Source organism: Cyprinus carpio, chromosome B3 (genome assembly GCF_018340385.1).
Source record: "Cyprinus carpio isolate SPL01 chromosome B3, ASM1834038v1, whole genome shotgun sequence".
NCBI lineage: Eukaryota > Metazoa > Chordata > Actinopteri > Cypriniformes > Cyprinidae > Cyprinus > Cyprinus carpio.
The window spans coordinates 35,942,577-35,960,983 of record NC_056599.1 but is presented as its reverse complement, the minus strand read 5'-3'; the positions used below and the strand labels follow the sequence as shown (position 1 = coordinate 35,960,983).

Sequence of the window (18,407 nt, the reverse complement as noted above, 5' to 3'; positions counted from 1 at the left end):
TCTAGTTAATCCAAATGAATTATTACATCTTTATTTTTAATCACATTTAAATAAAAATAATTTATTATGTCTGTCCTCTCTAATTATTTCTCTAGCCATCTGAACAGAGAATTGTTTTGCCACCATGACTGATTGTGATAAAGAACCACATAGCTATTTTTTGTGTCCCTCCCCCAAAGGAAATCTGATTTTTTTTTTTTTAAACAATATTATATAGTTGCAGTTCCACACATTACAGATGGGAAACCAGGCAGGACAATGACGGAAAGCTTGTCCACCGTTAGAACCTGTTAACACTGGTGTTCCACCCTGTTATACTCCGTTCCACCCTGTTAGTCATTTTAAATAATAATTTGACAGCAATTTAAATGTTTGGCATACTTTTTGTCTTATTTTGTGAGCTGAGGAGCACTAACAGCATATTTCTGTTTTTTTTTTTTAGCAAACTTTTGTATTATTTACCACCCTATTGGCAAAAATGAGCACAAAAAAAGTACCTGTTCTTAATAACCAAGACATATTCTATTTATCAATAATTGTTTTGAAAAAAAAAAAATTATAATAATATGATGGCATAAGGGACATATACTATCAAAGAAAAGGTCATTATAGTTTAACATTTACATTATTAACATCTTGTGATAACTATCTATATGTCCCTAACAATATTTTTATAGCCAGTGTCTGAACAATCTACCCATAATTTTATTTTTTGAGTCCCCGAGCTTGTCCACCAACATGTATTCCTAATAGTGAAACATGTCACTATTTTGGTAGAATGCAAAAAAACAAAAACAAAAACAAAAAATCATGTAGCCTTTTTTCCAACACTTACAAAGCCAAAATGTTACTGCATACCAGGAATGACCCCTATAACTTCTTCTGAATCTCAATGATAAAATATTTCTACAAAAAGACATTAAAAATTAGTGGTTATGTTGGATATTTCATCGTTAAATAAAACCAGAACAAGCATAATATGGTTCATTCATACAGTTTTATTTCCTGGATAACCCAAGTAAGATGTTAGTCATGCCGTTACATACACAGATCGCTGATCTTCAGAAAGGCATCTATGTATTTCTGAGAAGAACCTTGCGTATTCAGCACCAGTAATAACCAGATTGTGCATTTCTTCACTAAGCACATCAAATTTTATAATCTGCAGCTGATTAACAGTAATAAATAATGTAGAAAACTATTCAAAGTCTTTTACCTAAAACACTGAACTCAAGATTTATGTATGGCTGAAACAACCATCAACTCCGAGCGGAAGAGGTAACAGATTCAATTGTGTACATTCTCAACAAATACAAACACGATTTTTATGCGGCTATCACAAATCGATTGTTTTACCTGCAAGATATCATAACTATAATGGTTAAGAAAAATTCTACACAGAGAGCTATAGTTGCTCTGCATTTAAGATTTGGTCAATTTACCTCTTTTGTACACGTTTCAAGAAACACTGCTTTTGAAGAGAAACCAACTTTTTTTTTCTTCTTCTTCTATTTCAAACAAACTCTTTTTTTAATCTTGGGCACAAGAGCTATATTTTTGCTGCACACTAACATCTGATCATGCACACTGTAGCCTTCTAACACAACGCTGACCAAGAAGCATAGGCTATCATTTTGGATGGCATTTGAAAAGGGCGGGAATTTATGCCTAAAATAAAAAGCAAACTTTCGTAGCGCAGGAGCGGCTGCAGTACAATAGCACCATTTTCACTGAAATAAAGCAATACGATCAGAAATGCGAAACACCACAACATATGTTGCTCCCTCAAGACAATATTCAAATATTCTTCTTTGTCAGGACCAATCCATCTATGAACATCCCCCTGTGATCTCCGCCTGCTGTTTAAGACATCAGTCATATCAAAAAACACGTCTCCTTCTTTCTTTTTCTCTATACATGTCACTTCCCTAGTCATCTATGCAATACGTTGATTTAAAAAAGTCAAAGCCTACTTAAACTGTCCAACTCAAGTCATTTAACAACTTCAAAATGTTACAAAATGAACCTGAACATGGTTGATACTGATTAAGTATTAAGTTTGGTTATGAAATACAAGTTATCAAAGACATAAACCCACAATAATTAGCTAGTGTCTGACCAACTGTTAAACCACTTACAACTTACATAAAATGATTTACTTTGTGCTGGTGTAACATTTAAGTAACTTACGTAGTCAAATCACCTGTTCAATAGCCTTCAATCCTCAAATGTATAACACCCTCATTCAATACATTTTCAACATTTCAATGTTTTCATATCCATCAACACATTGGTAACAATCTATTGTTGACATAATCCCACAGGCAAGAGAGAGAGAGAGAAAAAAAAAAAGGAAAACAGTGAATGAATACCAAACAAGAAAATAAATTAAATCTCTGGACAACAACAATGAATGAAAAAAAATTAAATAAATAAAAATAGAACTAAAACAAAAAACGAAACTGACCATAGGCCTGTCATCTAAAGTGCATAGTTTTACAGTGGTGTTTACATGAACGTCAAAACAAAGTGCTGGGAACTTGAGCGAATGTGGCTGCCGAACGTTTAACTCTAAACAAACTATTGACACAGAGTCACATGAGAATTTTTAAGCATACTGCATATTTACACAAGCTAATTGTAACTATTTTGCTAGCACATCAATCCATTGAGGTAACCAGACAGTTTATAAAAGCAGCAAACGGTATTGCCTCAAATATCATAGTTCGTAATGTCATTGAAATCACATGCGGTCTTTTCTTTTAAATAATGATAAAAAAGAATTTTAATATTGCTTGTGAAATTTCTTGACGCTAGAAGAATAAGGCTACATATTGTCCTACTGAATTCCTTAATCATGTTTGTTAGTTTTTTAAGTTTTTAAGGTTTATCAGATGAATCCCACAAAAACATGTCTGAGAAAGAACAGATTTTAATTACCGTAATACGTTATTGGCCAAAATTTAGCTTTGACAAATACTACTTCGATGTATAAATATTTAACAATTAATTTTTTGGTGCATTACTGTAATGAGAATCAGAATTTTCAGAATATTCTATTATAGAATGTGCTTAATTATCATGAAAATAACGTCAACAAATGGTTCTAAAAATGGGCTTAATTTACAATATTTATTTTGATTTTGGTGTGAAACTTCTCGATCTTAGTTTTGTGAGATTCACCCTATTAGACGTATGATTAACATTGAGTTAATTAATTAACTGTGTTAGGCGTTAGTAATAATAATTTAGTCTACCTTCTGCACATTGGACGGTTAAGTCTTGACGTTCCGCACAGATGTGGTTCTACGAAATCAAGATGTGCTTTCAAACCCGAAGCTCAGATGTACTCGGGTGTCACATATGGCTGTATCGCAGAGATCCACACATGTGCCTCAATCATTGGAATAAGACTTAGAAAAGTACAAAAACACCGTTCGGATCTCCTGCATTTGCAGGTTTTGGATGTGGAGGGTTTGGTGTTGTGTATAGGCACAGGTTTTATAGTGCAATCGACACAAACGAAGACCACGGCGCTATTAAAACTCTCAACACGTCCATCAAGTTCATTCAGAAGTGCTGAAGATCACTACACTGGAGATTCATAATACTGCCAACTCACTGACTCGGCCCGGCCCTGTTCTCACTCAGGTCCTCTTTGGTTTTCTGAATGCAGGTGAAGATTTCTTTAAACAGGGCCTTGTATTCTGGCTGATGGAGCTCGTCTGCGAGGCAGATGGTGTCTGTTGTTGTGGTTGCCTGGCTTTTGCGGTGCTGCGCAGGAGCGGTGGGCGTCTGGACGGCTTTGTGGCTGAGGCTGTCTGCCCCCTGCTGGCAGCGGCGGAGCAGCTCTTCGTATTTCACCTGTAGCGCGCTATATTGCGCGTCTACCTCATTGAGAAGCGAGATCCCGCGCTGCTTCACCGCTTGAGCTCGGCGGATACAAGTGCGCTCGTGTCCGCGCCGGATATCCTCGGCTCGAGCCCCACGGATGTAGCTCTCGCTGCTGCAGCGCCGCCTCCCCTGAGGAAGCTCCGCCTCTGGCTCCTCCTCCTCCACGTGCCCCGCCCCCACTCTTTCCTCCACGCCGAAGAAAACACTGTCAGGTAGCAGCGCATCTGTCAGTCTTGCGCCGGATGACTCGGAGCGCCACAGCTGCCGGAGGTCCTCCACCTCGGCCTCCAGCTCGGCCTGTCGACGCCGCGCTCCCTCCAGCAGACTCAGACGCTCCTCCAGAGCACTGTTTTCTTGCGCCGTCAGCTCTGTCTCGCGCTCGGCCTCCACCCGCCGGGCGCGCTCGGATGCCAGCTGCACCTTGAGGTTGTGGAGGGTGTGCTGCAGGGTGGAGTTCTCCTCCTCCACATGTCTGTCATCCAGTGCAGGCCAGGACTTCTCCTCCTGCAGGCTCTCGGAGCTCAAGTACCTACAAGACGATAGGAGCATGAGTCCCAGCAACCACTTCTGCAGGAGTTGTTTATTTTGACAGAATATATGAACAAGAACAAACTGGTACTGAACGGTTCCATAATAAACATTTAGAAATGCAGGATGATCAGCGCAATCCTAATAAATAAATCTGTGACCCAGAAAGCATTCTATCTGAAAAATTAAGATACCTTGCTAGTAATATGCAACCAATACATTCGAAATAAGGAGGAAGTAGTATAAGTGCATATGAATAGTAACCCAGTCATTATTAATATTGTTTTAATACATTAATGATTGTAAATAACTTTAAGTTATGTGATTTGCACATAAATGATGTGTATAAAGTATCTTGGCATTAGAAAAGAGGGTCTGAAGTTTATTTTAATGAGATGTTTGAGGGGAACAATTTAGGGCAGCTTTTATTTATTTTTTTATTTTTTTATTAAAACCCATGTAAGTGCAATGCAGCTTTCCAAAAAGTCTTTTACTGAAGAAAGTGGGCGCGTAATGATGGAGTTTATGTTCTTTACAAGGCTTATAGAAGTATAAATGGGCCATTTAATTATAAAGATAAATTCAGGGATCAGATAGAGTTATGAACATGTAAATTACATCTGAAAAAAATACCAATATTATATCATTACAAAGACATGCATTAAACGAACATTAGACTAAAATTATAAAATTGAAAATTTTATAATTTTAACTATTTTAATAACTTAATTTTATTACTTTATGATCATTTCATTATTATAAATATATTCTGTACGGTGTAGTTATTTATTAGTTATATTGTAGTATTTATTCATTTGAAATGCTACAAGTGAATTTAGGCAACACTATATTAATGCAAATAATGTATAAGTGAATATTAAATAATTATTTTATTATTATAAATATATTATGTACTCTGGCTAATTATTTAAGTGGATTTAGACAGCACAATATTCATGTATATTATGTAAAATGGATATTCATTTTGAGAAAGTGTGAAATATGTTAGTTGATACTGTTAAATAAATCTAGAATGCTTGGCTAATAACACATATTGTGATGTTTTAACAGAAAACCTCTTGCTAATTGCATCACAGGACCTGCTGCACACAGTTTACTTCTAGCTCCATATTAGCCTCTGCAGCACTGATGGATTAGATCAGGGATTATTGGATTAAGGACCAGGTCAGATTATGATGTCTGGTTTTGGAGGTCCTTAAGATGCCCAGTCAGCACGTACTAACTCTGGAGTACACAGATCAGAGAGGTCAATCACGAGCTGGACGTCACACAGAGTCCACTTCAATTAGTGCTGCATGAGGCCACAAGCCCTTAGCATAATTACAAGCTCTACCTAAATTAAAGACTTCATAAAACGGCTTGCCAAACACAAATTTCCTTCTGAAGTTGATGCACTGCCTACTAAAACAGAACGTATAAGTAAAAGCAAGATCTTCAGCACAAAGTAAACTCTCCAGTGACAAGCTGAGACATGAGTGCATGGGTGTTTGCGTGATGCTGATGTGAATGATAGGGATTTGTTGGCGTCATTCGGCTCCAGACTCACTTGTCTTGTTGCAGATCATAGATTTCTTTCAGACAGGACATGCTTTGGGCACCGAGGCTGCGGCGCACAGCTGCCAGATCTCTCTTGGACTGAGACACCTTCAGCTCGTCCACCTGCTTCTGAAGACCCTCCATGTGAGTCTGCAGCCCATCTATGGTCTCGGTCAGACTGCAGATAAAGAACAATGAATCGATGCATGTTCAGACTTCGGTGCTGTCGCAGAGAGATCTGGACGTGTCCTCACCTCTGGATCCGGTGCTGGGCCGTGCGGTTCTCCAGCACCAGCCTCTGGTTGCTTTTCTCCAGGTCTCGTGCTGCTAGGTCCAGCTGCTCATAAACTTTGGCATGCTGGTCGTTCATCTGCCTCAGGAGATCCACCTGCTTGGTCAGGTACTGCGAGAGGTGACACAGACACAAGTCTTCAGATATTTCTGTGAACCAGACTGATCAATATAGAAATTCCTCCCTAGAGCTGGACAATATGTTTCACATTTATTTTCCCTAATAACCATTTTACATTTACAGTTTATGCATTTAGCAAAAGCTTTTTTACGCTGATATACAATTTTTTACCAGTATGTGTGTTCTTTGGTGGGTGTTGAACACAAAATTTTTTGCTGTTATAGCGTTGTTTTTTAACTGTGAGACAGGGGAACACATTTTTTTAAACAAAAAAAATGTTGGGACTGGCAAGTTTGAGTAGCTTCTGTGAATCGCTTCACACTGTCCATTTCCAAGAATAGATTCAGAACTGATTCAACGATTAGTTTGCATAATCACTAAAAATTATTTCCGATTTTTTCGATCTATGGGAACTCGTAGTTTCTGTAAATTAAATAAAATCAATTAAAATAAATACAATTATTACAACTGAAATACAAATAATTACATCTCAGTACTACATGCCATTTTGATATCTGATTAATTTACATAACTTTGGGTTCTTCAAAAGTAATAGTTTTCAAAATAAGCAACATCTCGATTTTCAGTTGTTTTAGCTTATTTTGATGAAAGTAATCATTTTAAGTCATATTGAGGACCTCTTAGAAGATTGCTAAACTGCACAACTGCATTATTCCAACATTTTCTTCAATTAAGGTCAAAAGCCTGAAGAATTTCAACATTTACAGCCGTTTTTAGATATTTCTCAGCTTAACATGCACAGAACGGTTGACCAAATTTGGTTGTTGCTGGTAGTGGTACACAAAGACACACTACAATTTTACATTTAGGCCCCTATTTTGGACATTTGTTATCACCCTCGAAAGTAACCACTTTTTTTTTTAATGTAAGAACAGGTGCAGTAATTTTAAATTGAATGTGCAAGGCTTCCTATGTCTTTTGTCTATTTTAGTTTTACAAAACAGATTTTTATGCTGCTTGATATTGCAAACTAGTATTTCTTATTATATTATTTCAATGTGTTACCAATCATAAACACACTGCACTTCTTCTAGTTATTTACCTACAAGTATCACACATTCACAGAGCTTACTTCCACATTGCAAAAAAATGGTGGAGACCACAGACTTCGTCATTCAGAGCTAGCCGATACTAAAGATACTCTAAAGCAAACCACAGTCCAGTTTTCACAAGTTACAATGACATTTCACAAGCTAATGCAAGTGTGGCTTTCTAAACATTTCCCTGTTTTTTTGGTAATGTTTCACTACAAGAGACGGAAGTGTTACTTCATGTTGCAGTTACAAACTTCTCACTACATTGTTCCTGACAAGCAAATGTTTAACTAGAGACCATATCGTCAAATATATTTAAAACCTTCAAACCAGTTATAAAACCAGGATCAAGTCTAACCGAGATCAAGTTTCTGTAAGACCCTAATTCGGCTTGGACACAAAAGTCTGCTTAAATAATCAAAGTGGAGACCACGTTTGTAATTCAGGACAACAACAAACACCATGAGATGAAATAAAGCTGTTTACACTGTGGGATGTGGCTTTGTTGCACACATGCAAATTTTGGCAAATATGATGTGATAAGGTATTCTGCGCTTCCTGAACATATGCCATCTGTTCACAGTATGTATACTATGTATACATGGCAAAAATAATACGAATAGTACGCCATTCCAAACATTATCCATAGAACTGAATGACATACGATAATAACAGAACACCACAAACACTGTTAATGTCTTATCTAACGATTGGAGTCACGCCAAACACAGTCACAGTTTCAGAAATAGCAGTAGTCCCTCTGCACAATGTCCTAACCGTGACGAGGAAAGAGGATCAAACAGGAAATCTCCCGCTGTTTACGCATTTCCGCGAAGGGAAAGACTAGTGGAGTTCATACAAGTACAGCAGCAGTGAAACCTAACTCATTTCTGCCTTTTTATTGGATAGTTAGCAGATAATGTGACCATGGATGGTTTTAAAATTAAGATTTAAAAATCACAATTTATAAGAAAATTAATTGTCTTAAGGTAACTAACTGCAAGGTAATCCCACATTTTTAGCATTTTAAATAACTTTTGTTTCTCCATCACAAAAATACACTGCTCGTACAATACAAAGACCTGGAACAGGACATTTCGAATCTATAGCACATAAGATCTGTGCCATGGGGGAAGATGTGTTGGATTTTGGGCGCTGTGGGGGAAGTGTCACCTCAATCTCCTGCAGCTGCTCGTGATTGGTGGAGTACATCTGCTGAAGGCCCTGCTCCAGCTCATGGTTCCTGTCCAACAGAGTCTTGCCCAGCTCAGCGGCCAAATGGAGATCTGTCCCACACACACGGAGAAGACAAGACGGTAAACATCGAGGAGACTTAGTGGGCGTTATCCTGCCGCACACAGCAGCAGACGCACAGTCCACATGAAGAACAATAGAATCATTTTTAAGGGATGACTCAAATGGACAATAATAGTGCTTGAACTAGTAGTTCCTGTAGCTTGACTGGTATCGCATGATGCTAGCAATACAGTCATGGGTCTGATACGCACATGCAGTGCTAAAATATGTCCTTTGAATATAAAAGAAATATTAAAGATGCTATGAATTAAAGCATCTGGCAAATGCACACACACAAAAAAAAAAAAAAAAAAAAAAAAAACGAGAATCTAGGCCTAGTTATCGCCATCGAAATAATAAAATACATTAAGATCTGAATGATAATAAAACAAGTATAATGGACATAAAATTGCAGAAAATAAAGACATTAGCTAACATCATGTAGTAGTACATAAATTCCATTCGGCTTTCCTCATGTATTTGTATTTTTTATGCCTGAATATTTAAAACCAGATGGTTTACTCATCACAAGTTTCACGTTGTAAAGAAATGATCAAATAATATTCAATACACTGACATGAATACACAAACCAAACATGTTGAAGTAGGTTTCAAATGCGTTTTGTTTGTTTTTTTTTATTGCAGAAAAAAGGAACATACAAGTAATAACAATACAAATTATAAACAAGACCCCCCAAAAAACAAAACAAGCATAGCTCACGTTCAATTTTAACAAATAAAGATGTTACAAGGTACCGGGGGGTGACTGAAGATTGTATCGTAGTATTTTAAACATGTCACAGACTTTTTATTGAAGAAATATAAAAGCCAAAATCAGAACAAAGCAAATTTAAGATAGGAGATGAATTAAGATATTTGTGTTTTTTTGTGTGTGTGAAATTTTAGTGTGTTTCAAAGGTGTCATCATCATCATCGGCTGATGACGTCAGAGTGCGCATTAAAGGCTTAACATGGGCGTGACCTTCAGTTACGTTACTCTCTTTTCCAATAACCTTTAATGTCTCTTTCATTTCACTCAGGGTTTAAACACTATCGCTTCCCCTAAATGTCTCACCTGACCTCTGAGAAAGTCACGTCGTAGTGATGCGGGCGCATTTCTCAGCTATTGTAGACCGAGTGCTCAAACGAAACGTATGTTTTAATGAGAAGTACACGCATGTACTATCATTTCGCAATGCATACATTATTGTCCAGTCTTACCATGCTCCAAATCTTTCCTGCTGTACCACAGCTCCTCTTCATTGCGATCAAACTCCTCTTCTACTATCACGTCCGTCAGCATCTCGACTCCAGGGAAAGCTTTAAGCCCGTTTGTGATTTTTAGGACATCAGCGCCCTTTGTCTGATGGATAAACGCCGGTGAGCGGCAATCCCTAGCGGTGTGAACCGGCGTCTATCTCCAGCAAGTGAGCAACGTGGCAGACTCAGCTTCAGAGAGCAGACTGGATAACAACACGAACGCGTCTCTGCGCTGGCCAATAGGAGGGCGAGGGCGGGACTCTGGTGGCGTCTCGTCCAATGACGGCTTGCTAGTGGATCGATTTGCGTATAAGCCACGCCTACTTTTGAATATCAGGAAGTGTTGCACTGCACTGTGTTTAAGCAGAATGAGCACAGTTGTGGTTATACTCAAAACTTAAGTGCTTTACTCAGAGCTTTTATTTCCTATAGCAACATTGTCTGAGAGGATCCGGGAGCTAACTAATTCGCCGCGTGTGTATGAGTTTTATTATAGTGTTAAGTTTCATATTGAATGTCGCTTGTCCTTTGTTGACAAACTTTTAACTTCCAGCAAGTCAAACATCCGATTAGCATCATGAGACACTTTGCTCATCCTGCTGCCTTGGCTTACTCCATGACAACGCTTGGGGCTGGCATGATGAACAGCATTTTTAGTTTCTACTATGTAAAGCTATTCTTAAATAAGTACCAAATATCAGAGACAGCCTTCCACCAGTCACAGGTGAGTTTTCAGAGGTTTTAACTTATTAATCTGAACTACCATATTAGGGAGGTAATGTTTTGACTAACGTTGATGTAAACTACATGTTTTTATTACTGAATATATTTCATAAAGCATTAAAAACGATACACACACAAGCGCTAGACAACAGAGCTACAAAGCCGTGGGAGAGGCCTGCACTTTTCAGCCAATCAGAAACGAGCTCTGCCTGTCAGTCATCTTGCGCATGCGGATTTTTGACAAGTTTGGCTGGAATGTCTTCTTCAGCGGTGAAGAGAGGACAGTAGTAGTGATGAGATGGTCTATTTCAGTATTGAAGATTTTATAAAATTGCTGATGTTGTTTCACAATTGATAAGAGAAACAGCTCCATTTATATATTCATATGAATGCACCTAGGGTTTGATCATATTACAGCGTGCTATAACCTAGGCTAGTATTGAGAACATCAACACATACTGTCATATTGCCAACTTCATAAGCTATAACACCCTTGCCAGTCAAATAAGTAATTGTTTCTGTTTTCAAATATTTGTGAAAAATTAATGTTTAAAAAAAATGGTTTGAATTCAGCTTATATGCCTTAATTGCATATAAAAATGGTTGTCCATCAGCAATATTTTCTGTGAACATTATAAACATGTAATATTTTGGATAAATAAAGAGTCAAGTTATACTATATTAAAAGCAAACAAACTTAAACCCAGTTTAGCTAAATTAAACTAGTTAAGCTGGTCTTCCAGCCTGGCCAAGATCATGTTCATTTGGTCTTCCACCTTACAAAAGCCCTAAAACTCTTTAAAACCATCAACAGACCAGCCTAACCAGCTTAGCCGGGCCACAAGACCGTCTGAAGACCCCTATATACGAAATCAAGGAAGGAACAGGTTCTTCGGGCTAACTAACAGGCTAAAACAGAGGCATGTTTAAATTTGTTTCTGTGGTTTAGAACAGCTCTTCAACACTAACTTTCAGGTTTTTAAAGGGATAGTTTACCCAAAATAGAAGATTTTGCTACTAACCCTCATTTGTTTCAACCCTGTTTGGTCTGTTTTCTTCTGTGGAACACGTACACACACACAAACACACACACACACAAAGAGAGTCTGAGAAATGTCTTTTGATGACACTGTTTATTTTGTGTCCACTTTAGACATTCTACTAACTAAAAGTAACTTTGCAACCACAGGCTAACTCCCTGCTGAAAAAACAAAACAGAACAATGGAACCATCAAAGACAATTCTAATGGTTTCCATTACAAATACCATTACAGACATTACAAACTATCAACTTTTAACCATTAAAGCCATAAAAGAATGGTTTTCTGTAGTGTGTTTTGGGACATATTCCATTATGATTTATTGGTTTAACAAGCCACCTATAAAAGGCAACCAATTAATGTGAACGACTAATGATTATAAAATGATTATGTGAATAAATGATTATAAATTAATTAAAAAACATGAAAATTAAAACACAACACACACAATTTGCACGTGAGGATCTAAGAATCCTTCAACTCTAAAGAAAGTTAGTTGCTTATAGTTAGTAGAACGTTTGGTGTGGAGTTTCTTAATAGAGTGTTTCCTTAGTTTTATTTTTACTTGTAGTTTGTATTTCCAAAACAATGTAAAGTTATTACTGGTATCCAAAACTGTTTGGTTACCAATATTCTTCAAAATATCTTCTTTTGTGTTCTGTAGAAGAGCAAAGTCAAACATGTTAAAATCAAATCAAAGCAAGCACAGCGTTGTCAGCACTGAATATGTGTTACTGGCATTTTAAGTTCATTTTAATATCCTGCTATTATACACATTATATGCTTATTTAAAATGTTATTTGGACCTTTAAAGATCCCACAGTTATGTCTCTGCAGGTTGTCTTTATGATCTGGAATGCACTGAATGACCCCTTGTTTGGATATTTGCAAGACAACTCGCGTATGGAGTGTTGCTCACGGCGGAGGCTTTCCATTTTATACGGAGCCCCGCTGTACTGTCTGTCTTTCTTGCTGGCGTGGTTCCCGTGGAGGACGTACGAGCCGGATGACTGGCTGAGCGGCGTCCACCTCATGGTGACCCTCTGCGCTTTTGATGGCATGCTCACATTCGTGCTGTTAGCCCAGTGCGCCCTCTTCGCAGAAATCTCCGGTCACCATCAGAACAGACTGAGGCTGATTAAATACAGCCAGGTGGCGTCTCTGGTGGGCTCCTCTAGTGTGCTGTTCTGTGGTCTCATCTCCCAAAACATGGACAACTTTGCTGCCTTCCAGGGCTTCAGCGTGGTTGTGGCCATATTGGCTTGTGTTTGCATGCTGTACACGGGCTTCAACAGCGAGAGTCGATTTGACAGTAAAGCCTCTGAAGAAGATTCCCAGAGTCCTCAGAAGCCGCCGCTCTCGTTGTCATCCGTCATGTCCATGACCTGGCAGATCATTACCAACAGAGACTTCCAGCTGTTCGTAATCATGAACTTTTTCCAGGTGTTCATGGTGGCGTTCTGCAATAACTTCACCATGATTTTTGCAGAGCACCTCATTCCTCAGGATGTCCTGCCATCGCTTGCCAAGAGCTTCATGTATGGAGCTGGATTCATCTGTCCTCAGGTGCATCACAGTTGTAGTCGGTTTTGGGGGTAACGCATTACATGTAACTCAAGTTACGTAATCAGATTACTTTTTTCAAGTAACTAGTAAAGTAGTGCATTGACTTTTAAATTTACAGCAAAATATCGGAGTTACTTTTTCAAAGTAAGTAATGCAAATTCTTTTGTTTTCCATTTATTGATGCAGAAGCATTGAGAGAACATGATGTTATTGTAGTTCTAGACGTAACATGCATTAACTCATTCATTTACTTACTAAAACAGATTCAGTATTCCTAGAAATAAATATGAACAGTAAAATTTCTGAAGAGAATTTCAGACTCGGTTGTGCGAAGGCCTTTATTCTTATTAATTTCTTTTTTGTTAGCAAGCCCAGCCCAGGTGAGAAAAAGTAACGCAAAAGTAAAGTAACACATCGCTTTTTTATTAATAGTAACTAAGTAACGTAATTATTTACAAGTTACTTTTTATGGAGTAACGCAGTATTGTAATGCATTACTTTTAAAAGTAACTTTCCCCAACACTGGTTGTCGCAAGCATTACTTATATTGTCATTCATACTTGAGTCATTACTCAAGAGTCAAATCTATATATCAATAACTAACACTTAAATATCTTAAAAATGTCTGTGTTTTCTTCTACAGATGTTGGTTTTGTGCAGCCAGAATCTGCTCCAGAAGTTTGGCTACTACAGACTCATTCTGATCACCTTCTACGTGGAGGCCGGAGCTGCTGTGATCATGTTACTCCTGGGTCCAGGCAGCTACTATTTCCTTGCATTGTTCCTCACTTCCAACATGTGAGTAATTACACAGCACAATGCTGTTCCTTTTGCGCTCCATTGGGATGAAGGAATTAATATGTTAAGATAGAACAAGATATGTGCTTCCAACCAGAGAATGGCTATATGATGTGTTTTTTGCTTTCAATTGGGGTGTGGGTATTAATATGTTTTTATAGAACAACAAACGTTTGTGGTCGGTAAGATTTTTTTTAATGTTTTGAAAAAAGACTCTTATGCTTAGCGAGGTTGCATTTATTGGATGCTAAAACAGTAAAAACAGCAGTATTTTGAAATATTATTACAATTGAAAAATGAAAAAGTTATTGTAATATATTTTCAAATATAAATCTTTTGTAACATTATACATGTCTTTACTGTCACTTTTTTAAAATGCATTTTTGTTGAAAGTATTATTTTTTATATATAATTTAATACAATTTTACTGACCCCAAACATTTGAACAATAGTTGCATTTAGGTGTTACAGTCACTGTTTACCAGTGAATAGAAGTTAAAAAATGTAGGCCAGATTATGTGTTTTTGACTAATTATAGTATAAAGCATTCTTTGATGCTCACTGGACTTTGATACATTTCTGAATAGGGCTGGGTGATGTAAAAAAAATAAATAATAATAATATTTCCATAAGTGGTTTATAAAGGAGGACCTTTTTCCCATCCACCAAATATCTACTGTAAACAAGTAAATTTGTAATGTTTAATTAGATTTTAAATATAAAAATTTTATTTTTTTTATTTTTTTTTTTTTTTTTTTGTACTTATATTATTATTTTAATTTTTTATTGATGTAATATTATAATGATTAGTAGTAAATAGTAATGTTTACAGTGTATATATAGTTTTAGTGAAATATTTAATTTCTGAAAAATTTTACTTTTCTATGTTTCCATGAACATTTTTAGCTAATGATGCATTTTAAATCAGTTCACTTATTAATGCTGTTTTTTTTCTACTTAATGTAAATGGGTCATATAATTAACATATATATTATTTTTATTTGTATAATTTTTTTTTTCTCCTAGAGTGAAATGGCCATAAATAGTATAATGACCTTAGACAGGAACAAAAAAAAAAACCTTACCAAATAACAAAGTAACTACTAAATGTCAAAAAATGTTCAGAAAAATATCTTGGGAATATCAGCCAACCTTGTGTCTGAATGTGTGTTGTTTTGCCTTCTGATGGTGATTTAGGGTCTTAGTTCAGGCGGCCTTCAGTCTCTTCAATTTGCCTCTAGCTGACATCATTGACTCTGACCTGCAGAAATACAAACGCAGGTATTTGTCATTGTTATAAAAAAAACAGTGTAACAAACAATTTCTTTAATGAAGTGATTTTAAAAAATGACTTTTTGAAATGTCTCCAGCTCTCCTCTCTCGTCTATGGTTTTTGGGACCAACGCTCTTTTCACAAAGCCGGCACAGTCTTTAGCTCCTATGCTGGTTGTGGCGGTTCTAAACCAATATGGTTATGCAGAAATAAAAGATGTTGCGAAGGCTGCAGATCCAAGGTAACTTCATCTATCAAATATCCCAATACAGTTTGTTAAAGCAAAACTATGGAAGCCTGTTTCCGCTACTGAATAAAAAATAAAAAAGCTAATTGCGACTTTTTATCTCACAATTCCGACTTTTTTTCTCATAACTGCGTGATATTAACTCACAATTGCGAGTTCAAAAGTCATAATTGTGAGATATAAACTCGCAATTCTGGGAAATGAAATCAAAATTGCGTGATATAAACGCCAGAATTTTTTTTTTACCGGTGCTATGGGGGGGGGGGGGGGCTACACCAATATGTGCTAAGAAAATAAATGATATTGATGACGTCAGAGTTACTTCATAAAGAAATGGGGCTATTAAAAAATAAAAAATTCTGATGAGGCTATAGCCCACTCCCCCCCCAGCCCAGGTGTAGCGCCGTCACTGTATAAACTTGCAATTGCAAGTTTAAAAGTCATAATTGTGAGATATAAACTCGCGATTCTGAGAAATAAAGTCAAAATTGCGTGATATAAATTCAGAATTGCGAGTTAAAAAGTCATAATTGTGAGATGTAAATTCGCAATTCTGAGAACATATCAGTCTCCCCCTCCCCCCTAAAAATCGGACTTTGACTCGCAATTGTGAGTTTATACTGTATCACACAATTTTACCTCTATTTCTTAGAATTGCAATTTTTTTCTCATAACTGCATGATATAAACTCACAATTGTAAGTTTATATCACGCAATTCTGACTCTATAACTCACGATTAATATCTCACAGCTCTGTGAAAAAAGTAAGAATTGTGAGATAAAAAGTTGCAATAACGTTTTTTTATTATTCAATGGCAGAAACAGTCTTTCATACATAACAGACGTTTATTTATGTCAGATTTATTTTGTCATGCATGATGGAATTTTGATAGATGTGTGTTTCTGTAAGCAGTCAGAGGTCTGTCATCCTCTAGTGGTGGAAAAGGTCCAGTGCACTGAAGGAAATATCGTCTTGTCTCTCTGTTTTCCTAGTGCTCTTCAGTCCCTACACAGTGCCATGTTTTACCTGGTGTGTGTGGTGCCGCTGTGTGTCACAGGCCTGCAGGTGCTCGCATGGAGGCCGTTCTCCATACGAGAGAGCCACACAGTGGACTCAAAGTACATCGATGGGTGAATTCGGCTCATTTTATTTCGTTTGTATGCGCTCACCTGCAGCACTTGATTTATATGTTGATTTTTGTCAAACTACAGACTGTAATGTAGTGGAAAAGGGAATTTCTAGATGAATCTCTTAGTACTGTAAAGCAGGTTTGTTTCTCTGGTGGTTGTTGGTTGTACTGTATGTACTGTATCTCACAAATCAGATCATCAGAAATCAGATACTTTATCTGAAATGTTGGAAAATGTTATGTAAGTAAATTAAATATATAGTCAGACAATCCTTTTAAAAACAAACCTCAAAGTAAAGTGAAGTTGAGGGGTGTTGTATCACCCTAAAGAGGTTTATCATGAGAGCACATGACACCACTAATTCCACTCTACTTAAATAAATAAAAAAATGTATGTAACATATTAGTTTGAGTGTAAATTGTTTAATTATGTGTGAGGAAAGGGAGCAGGGAGTGGAATGCTGTGGTTGACCAATCAGAGTGAAGTAATTCAGAGAGTCGTGTGATATGTGACACATTCTCTCGATGCCAAGCTATAACGCAAAGCTTTGTGATTGCAGTTACTAATTCAAATACCACTAATTCAAACTGTAAAGGACCAAATCAAAATTTAAAAGACACAGTAAGCTATTAACTAAAATTTTTTTTTTTTATCTCTTTAAAGTTGAATTTGATGATGAGTGCATATTCATGCCTTTCGTGTTGATTCACACGGAACATTATTTTTGTATATATTTATTAGTTGAATAGTTAGTGGGAAAGGTTTTGTGATTGTTGTTATTTTTCTACGTCAATAAACTTAACCTTCTGGTCAAACGATGTGTGATATGTCATAATTAGATCTGATATGTGCATTAGGAAACAAAGGATGCAATAAAATCTGATTGTGAAAAAATAATAAATTACTATATTACAGTAATATTGTACTGAGGATTATAGTTATATTAGTGTGGATTTGGGTTGAAATATACATTCTTCAGGGCACTTTTTTAAAGTTTTGGGAGTTTTGATGTTTTTAACTGAGTCTCTTATGGTCTGTATTTATTTGATCAAAAATCCAGTATTATTGTGAAATAATTTCTGTGATGCAGTATCATTACGCCAGTCTTCAGTGTCACATGATCCTTCAGAAATCATCCTAATATGCTGATTTATCAATGTTGAAACTGCTGTGCTGCTTAACATTTTTTTTTTTTTTTTTTTTTTTTTTTGGAACCTATGATACTTTTTTCTTTAGTTCTTTGATGAATAGAAAGTTAAAAGAACAGCATTTATTCAAAATAAAAATCTTGTCTTACAATATAAGTCTTTACTATCACTTTTTTTATCCATTTAACACATCCGTGCTGAATAAAAGTATACATTTTCTTGAAAAAAAATAAAATAAAAAAACACTGAACCCAAACTTAAGAATATAGTAGTGTATATTGTAACTATTATATTATCATTATAACTATTATATCATAGAAATATTTTCTAACAATATCACTTTGTATCCATTTAACACATCCACTGACCCCAAACTTTGGAATAGCGTATCACGGGTTCCAAAAACTACTGAGCAGCACAACTGTTTTCAATTTATAAGAATGATTCATGAAGGATAATGTCACGAAAATTCAGCTTTG

The 18,407-nt window shown here is 36.5% G+C and overlaps 3 protein-coding genes across 3 annotated transcripts in view; 1 reads left to right on the top strand and 2 right to left on the bottom strand.

Moving 5' to 3' along the window:
- LOC109094670 (NACHT, LRR and PYD domains-containing protein 3-like) overlaps positions 1-18,407 on the bottom strand; it is a 392,152-nt gene that overhangs the window by 265,032 nt on the left and 108,713 nt on the right. The gene's annotated exons all lie outside the window — the stretch shown is intronic.
- Positions 981-10,188, bottom strand: LOC109055742 (cerebellar degeneration-related protein 2-like). The gene is made up of 5 exons (XM_019072927.2): positions 9,964-10,188; positions 8,620-8,732; positions 6,234-6,382; positions 5,990-6,157; positions 981-4,423 (listed from the first exon to the last, which is right to left on the bottom strand). The coding sequence occupies exons 1-5, from the start codon at positions 10,043-10,045 to the stop codon at positions 3,619-3,621; spliced, it is 1,317 nt and encodes a 438-aa protein (XP_018928472.1). The 5' UTR covers positions 10,046-10,188; the 3' UTR covers positions 981-3,618.
- mfsd13al (major facilitator superfamily domain containing 13a-like) lies at positions 10,351-17,383 on the top strand. Its single transcript, XM_019072926.2, has 6 exons — positions 10,351-10,726; positions 12,603-13,331; positions 13,975-14,129; positions 15,327-15,410; positions 15,500-15,643; positions 16,643-17,383. Exons 1-6 carry the CDS (start codon positions 10,580-10,582, stop codon positions 16,782-16,784), a joined length of 1,401 nt encoding a protein of 466 aa, XP_018928471.1. The 5' UTR covers positions 10,351-10,579; the 3' UTR covers positions 16,785-17,383.